Raw genomic sequence first — 7,346 nt, 5'->3', positions numbered from 1 at the left:
AAGCACTTTAGCCTACTTAAGTACAAAGCTGAGGTACTTTTACTTCACTTGAGTACTCAAATCTCATGCCACTTTCTTTTTCCACTCCTCTTTAGAGAGAAACATTATACTTTTTAGTCCACTACAACTATATTTTTAATAATAACTTTTCAAATCCATTTTTTTTGCACAAAGTATAAAAATATATATATATGCAGCTGAAACGATTTGTTATTTGATTCGAAAACCTATTGGAAACTATTTTGATAATCATTTCTACTTTTTCATCCAAAGACTTTTCATGGTTTCACCTTCTAAAAGCCTTTTCTTTTAAGAATTTTAAAATTTATTTAACTAGCTGCTATAAAAAAGCTTGCATTGTGCATTTAGGGTATATTTTCCTGATTTTACTTATAGTTTTACTTAAGGTACATTTTCAATGAAGGACTTTATCTAGCCTAACAGACTACGTATTTTATGTGGTATTAGTACTTATACTTCAGTAAGGATCTAAATACTTCCTCCCCTACTTTCAACCACTGCACACAGCAAATGCACTCACATTTTCATTATCACCAACTTGCCTCCTAGAACTTACATTAACATGCATCAACTGTGTTTTTCTTTTAAGACTGAGGGTTCTCTGTGACCTCAGTCATCATCATTTTTACTCGCAGTTGAGAATAAATGTACTCTATTGTGATATACTGGCTCGGAGCCACAAAAAAATAAAGCAGGTGTCCATTATAACCACAGGTTGACATCATGCTGCTTTTACTGACAGCTAAATAAGATAACACTTGTGCTGATCAAAGTGTTACAAACTATAGATACAGAGCTTCACTTCACAGTTGAGTTCAATTTTACAAAAGGCCACCAGATGGACCTCTACTGTGTCCAAACTGCGGGTGTCCAGTGATGCGAATTTCACTGGCGTATGTAAAATTAATGCCAGTGAGGCCGCATGCAAACAAGACTGGGCGTGGGTTCAAAAAGTCCATTGCTGAATTAGTCTTTAGCCGTGGGTCCATACTGACTGACACCCACCACCACCAGCACAGTTGTATAACTTTCTCTGAGTGTTAAGTAGCCTGGTCGTACTGCCCCTTTAACTTCTGAGCCGATTTCCAGAAAGCAACAACCTGTAACAGGCTCAGCGATCCTCCCCCTGATGGATTATTTAGCAGGCGCTCAGTCCCATGTCGCCATCTGCTATAGGAAGAAAAACACTGCGGAATATTCTCTGTGACACATGATGCACGTTAGCAAAGAGGCTCAATAAACAAATTTAAAAAAAGAGTTCATATACCAAAGTTGTGCAACAGGTGTTCAGCATCCTGCGCGCGTCTGGGGGAAGAGAAGCGGATAACCGAGGCACACCGTCGGGCAAAACATAGACAGCAGGTTAGTTTATCTCTCAGGTAAAGAATAATGGATTGACTTTTATGACAACATGTAGGAAGGTGTCGCATTTTAAGATGTATATGACGGGAAACTGATTTTGCTTTTGACCATTTGGCTCTGGGAGGATGTGGAGCGATAACTGAGTTTTCCCTCGAGACTAACCGGGTGACTGAGATGATCTGAGGCTTTGTAAATACAATGCTGACCCCATTAGCACGGTGAACCGATCGGGCTCGACTCAGGCAACCAGAGGAAGGAGACGTCCAATCTGTAGCAGCGATGGTGGTGGAGGGGGACAGGACGCTGCTCGCCGCGAGGCAGGGGGACGTGCAGACTCTGAAAGTGCAATTAGCGCAAAAAGCGCTCACCAGCGACGTCAAAGACGTGCTGGGGGCTTCACCGGTCCACCACGCAGCCCGGGCCGGGAAACTAACCTGCCTGCGTTTCCTGGTGGAAGAGGTAGGGCTGCCGGGTAACTGCCTGGCTAACAACGGGGCGAGCCCGGCGCATGACGCAGCCGCCACCGGCAACCTGGCCTGCTTACAGTGGCTGCTGACCCAGGGTGGCTGTCGGCCAGAGGTGAGTGACTGGAGCTTTAGTTGTGCATGTTGAAGTGGAGCAGACAGAAGCCTAATTCTCTCTTTCCTCTGACCTGGCTGCTGTTTCTCAGCCTACCTGACCCCTTTACCAACTGATTCCAGTAGACATTCATGCCTAAACCATGCGTATTTGTTATTTTGTAACATATTTTGCACGTGGAAATACAAAGAACGTCTAAAACAAAACTCAGACCATCAAGAGACACTGAACCTATACTAATACATTTCAAAAGGTATAGCAGCTCCTCAAGGCAAGATAACCTATCTGCAGTTTTTCACAAAGAAAAACAATAAATGCATAATAGTCTATTTAACTGAGGATTAACTAAATTCTACAGGTCTTTTTTTTCCCTTATTCAAAAAGGCACTTACAATAGTGGTCACTTGAACACAAGGCCAATATGGATAAAACTGGCAATATGGATAAAATAACAATACTTTCGACTAAATACCTCAATGTAAATATTGCAGCAATATTGTAGGGTTAAGTATTGGTACACAAAAACACTTACACAATGAAATGTTTGATAAAGAATCATTGGAAATGTGGATATAATGACTAAGTGGGTAACTGCAAGCAATAGAACAGATATTACAGTTTGGTAAGTTCAGAAAATTACATCACTTTACTGTAATGCAGCAAAGGCAAAATTATACAATATTGCTATTTTCAAAAATCTAAGAAGATACCTCATGTTATATAACAATGTGGATATATATCAATGTATTGCTCAGCCCTAATTTAAACCTAATCATGGCACCATTAAGTCGTGTTGTGTTAAACCAGAATCCTTTATCTTGAGTGGTGAAAAGTTATCAGTTGTGTGATAACAAAACAGAACTTGATGCAAGATGGCAACTGCTTGCAAAAATGCACAAAATAACAGATTTAGCATCAAGTCTCTAAGAGACATCAGAACATGGTGACAAGAAGTCTGGTTGAAAACACACGCAACAGGCTGAATGCTGTTCTGTTTGACATATTAAAAGGCAGAGGAATTCTAAGGAATAAAAAAAGTAAAGAAATTAAATGTAACTCACACAACCTCAGCACATGTAAAATACCGTCAATGGTAGCCACTAGAAAATTTTGGTTTGTCTTTTGTTGTTGATTCAGTTTAACGTCCACTATGCTGCACTGCCTCGTGTCCCCATAGTAATGAAGTATGCAAAACTGGATTTGCAAAAGTAATGTCCCTTATACAGCACATACAGTAACTGGCAAAGGGCACATATACAAATACACAGTTTGATGTAATAATGGGGAAGGGGTATATTTAAACATTCATGATTACACTTTATGAGCTCTGATGGCACAATAACATAATTTCCATGTCTCTGCTGGTCATAACATGCAAAGTATTCACAGCAGGGAAGGGATGCAGCAGGCAATTTGAAGGAGTTTTAGTAACAACAGGGATACAGTTGTACTTTGGTGTTCTCTGAAGTAAACACTTATGTACCACAAAGTTTATATGTCCACATATTTGCCAGTACTAGTAGTGAATATAGTGATATTGTAGCAATTCTGGTGTGCCGCTAATATTTTCCTATAACACTGTATGTTGTTTCTCTTTGGTAACACGTAAAATCAAGTCCTTTTCTACATTTGCGTTTAACTTGCAAGCAATGCTGCAAAGTATCCCTGCATGTTTTGGGTGAGAGGTACTCTCTTTCTATCACGCATAGACAGACAACATTCACAATTACTGCAATTACTTTTTTAACTGAAGGAAACCTATGTAGGCACATGGAGACCATGTGAACTTCACACAGACATGTTCAAATCAGCTCAGTCAGTATCATCCCCAAGCACCGAGCTGACCCATAATATTCTTACTCTAAAATAATTTAGACTAAAACAAGACACAAACAGAGATACCAAACCTGAGTCTATCAGACACGTGATCTAACCTCTGGTAATCTATGATTCTATATTTGAAACAGTAATAAGAGCTCTATCATCTATTTACTGTCTCCATTACTGCCACTGCCTGACAGACCACTGGACAAAGAGCGCCCCATGCCACCAACTAACTGATAAGATACTTGGCTGGCATTTAGTAAAACCTATCAATTACCACTTGCAATGCAATCTACATGATGAATGATCAATGTTAGCTTTCACTTTTCTCCATTGTGTCTTTTGCTTTGAGTTAGTGCACTCCAATCCTGATTTTATCTGATGTTAATGATGCTCATTTGAGCCACTCTGCTGCCTTCATTGTTGATAGAAGTATTAATATACATTTATCCACAAAGTATGCAGATAACATTTTCTATTTTCTGTGTGAGCTACTGGTCCATCTCCTGACACAAAGAATTAAAGTATGTTAAGGTAAACACAAAATGTTTAGAGGAAGATAGAAGCCTCAACATTGTCTGTTTTTTTAAGTCGGGGTTGGATGAGAGAGTTGCTAAAACTATGATCTTTGTGTCTTTTAGACAATTTTAAAAAATTTAAATAACCACTTTAGTAATGACAGGTATTCAGCTTTAAAGGGACGGTCCACCCCCCACATCAAAAATACTTAATTTTCCTCTTAGCTGTAGCGCTATTTTTCAATATAGATTGTTTTGGTGAGTTATGTATTAATCTTGGTTGTTTTGGTGTGAGTTGCCAAGTGTGAGATATCAGCTGTAGAGATGTTTGCCTTCTCTACAATATAATGGAGCCAGATGGCACTTGTCTTATGGTGCTCAGAGCATCAAAAACATACATTAAAAGACTTGACCACAATGTCTTTTTCCAGTAATTGTGACCTGGTTACTCAAGATAATCCATAGACCTTGGTGTGTGATGTTTCACGTAAGAACTGTTTTTCTAGAGAACTACACCAACCAACTGTATCACTCCATCTACTCCGGGACGAGAGGCTGGTGCTTGTAAGAGTGCAAGATGTAAACATCAATGGCACCCTCCTTCGCTGAGCTGTAATATAAGCTAGCTAGCTATTCTGAGCAGGGATACTGTTGGCGAGGTACTCAGCAAATCACACTAAAACAATCTAGATTTATAAATAGCACTGCAGGTAAGAGAAAAATATGTGTTTCCCTTTAATGTCTGGAATCTCCCAGATAAACTTTTCTTTTTCTGGTTCAGGTGATTATACCATAGCTTTGAGAGCAATAGTCAGTCTATGCTTCTTAAAAATACAGCTCCAGTTGTCTTATAAATAAAGTGTATTGAATATTTTCACAAACAAGGTATGCATTTATAAACTAGCCAAGCAAAATGTATTTTCTCAAAATTTTGTATTTTTTCAAAAAAGGTTGCTACTAAATGCTAAAATAAAAATGTTCAAGCACTGAAAAAATTAATCAGCAGGATCAAGCTACTGTATATAAAAATGCAACATCAACTTTTATGAACATTTTATATGGCCTTTTTATCTTATACAGAACAGAGTTCTCCAATCAATTCCCTCTTTACTCATTTCAATAGTGAACACTAAAATAGAGTAGCAACAAATACTAATATACAAATAGCCTTTAGTCATTCCTAAAATGAACTGTGATGGAGCGGCAGCAGTCATTCATAGGTTGCTGATGTTGCTCTGGCTTCTGGATGCCAAACAGTGCAAGTTTCAAGGTACAGTACATGTTGCATGTTAATAAAAAAAGTCTTTATTAGTTCTAAAATTTGCAGGTTGGTACTAATTAAAAAAACAACAACAAAAAAAAAAACTGAGTGATTAAATATTTGAAATGATTTTGAATACCTTTATTACTGATAAAAAATAACTGTAAATGTAATTTAACCTCATATTTGAGCTGGATTCCTCTTTTGTTTGATTAACAGGATAGGGACAGTTCTGGCGCCACCATTCTCCATCTTGCATCCCGCTTCAGTCACCATGAGATCACTGACTGGCTGCTGAAGAGTGGGGAGGTGGACCCTGGGGCCTCCACTGATACAGGCGCCATACCTGTTCACTACGCTGCTGCCAAGGGAGACCTGCCCTCTCTCCGACTGTTACTTGGGCACAGTCCAAAGTAAGAGCTACATGGTTTTGTCTTTGCAGCAGTCTGTCGGCTTCTTTTGATCGTGTTCAAAATCTGATCAGTGTGATTTTTCAGATGCTGATGCGTTATTCTCGCTGTTGTGTAATAGTGATTTAGTGTGGTAACTTTTGTACAGGGAGTACAAATGCCTTTGTTTAGCATACACACTCTAAAAGCAGACTGGGCATCATTGACATGTAGCACTCGACAAATTATATAATATTTTAGCCAAGTATATGTATTTTTAAACTAAGTTTAGTTATGCAAGAACAAGGGTATTGTCACTTCCTAATGGTGAGCATCTATGCTGAAATGTGTTGGTCTCTGGAAGTTCTTTAAATCTCCACCTTTCTGTTATTTCCATCTCTCTGTTGTTTAACCTTTTCAAAGTCATTTTAATGTATGCCACTGAAATTTGGATTTTTAAAACTGAAATGAAAATCTGAGGGGTTTTTTTGTAACTGGTAAAACAATAGTTAGGAACTGCCTAAATCAATATAAATGTATAATATCAGAGTTATTTATATTACATGTGCAGTTCGATATAAAGCTAAACTAAATGTACAACTCTCTCCTTCCTTCTCCATTTGTGAAGACTGCAGCAGAAATTTGATTTTAAAAGAGCTTATAGGCTATGGCAACTTTTATTTTTGTAGGCTCGGTCAATTTCCTCCTACTGTTTGTAACTGAAACAGGTTAAAGATGATCCACAGCTCAGATTCAAATTTCAGACTGCTGCCACTTTAGCAGTCTGACATTGATAAATTATCTACCAGATTTCAAAGGTCAGCTAGTAGACACTTATATGTTTTGCTCATCAAACAGAGGGAGGTTGATACGGAAATGGCGGCAGTTTTGGTCAATAGATCAGCTTTAGGCTCAGACTGTATGTAATATTTACACCACAAACTGGTCTTGCTGGGAAGCAACCTGAACTTTGCTTTGACACTCACAAAGCAATCATAATACTTCTTACAAATCCCATTTAGAAAAAAAGCATCTTAGTGCTTACTGCTCACTGCCATAACCCAGTGTGCCGTTTATGTAATACATCAAGACTAATTTCCATAATGTTGACATAATCATTTGAATGGAGACATTTGAAAAAATGAAAAATGCCCATCATAATATCCAAGAGTACTAGGTAATATCATTATAGTTAAACTTTTCAGATTTTTAACTATCTCTGAGTCATTGCAGTGTGTGCAGAATTCCCCACGCCTTTGCCGGCAGAATTATGACGCATTTCACGTCATCCGTCAGACTTTTGCTGGCAGAAGGGCAGGGTGCTCTGGGCGCTAACAACACAAGAAGCCAAACACATTCATCTCTAAACATTGCACACACTTTGATGGCACA

General features: G+C 38.5%; 1 protein-coding gene across 1 annotated transcript in view; it reads left to right on the top strand.

Annotated features, from left to right (window-relative positions):
- Positions 1-1,662: 1,662 nt before the first annotated feature.
- Positions 1,663-7,346, top strand: part of espn (espin) — a 51,173-nt gene continuing 45,489 nt past the window's right edge. Inside the window, 2 exon segments of the mRNA XM_042492449.1 lie at positions 1,663-1,962; positions 5,785-5,978. Coding sequence (XP_042348383.1) covers positions 1,663-1,962; positions 5,785-5,978 — 494 coding nt within the window.

Source organism: Plectropomus leopardus, chromosome 8, assembly GCF_008729295.1.
Source record: "Plectropomus leopardus isolate mb chromosome 8, YSFRI_Pleo_2.0, whole genome shotgun sequence".
In the NCBI taxonomy this organism is placed as follows: Eukaryota; Metazoa; Chordata; class Actinopteri; order Perciformes; family Serranidae; genus Plectropomus; species Plectropomus leopardus.
The sequence above is the reverse complement of the archived record's forward strand: the minus strand, read 5'-3'. Positions and strand labels throughout refer to the sequence as shown.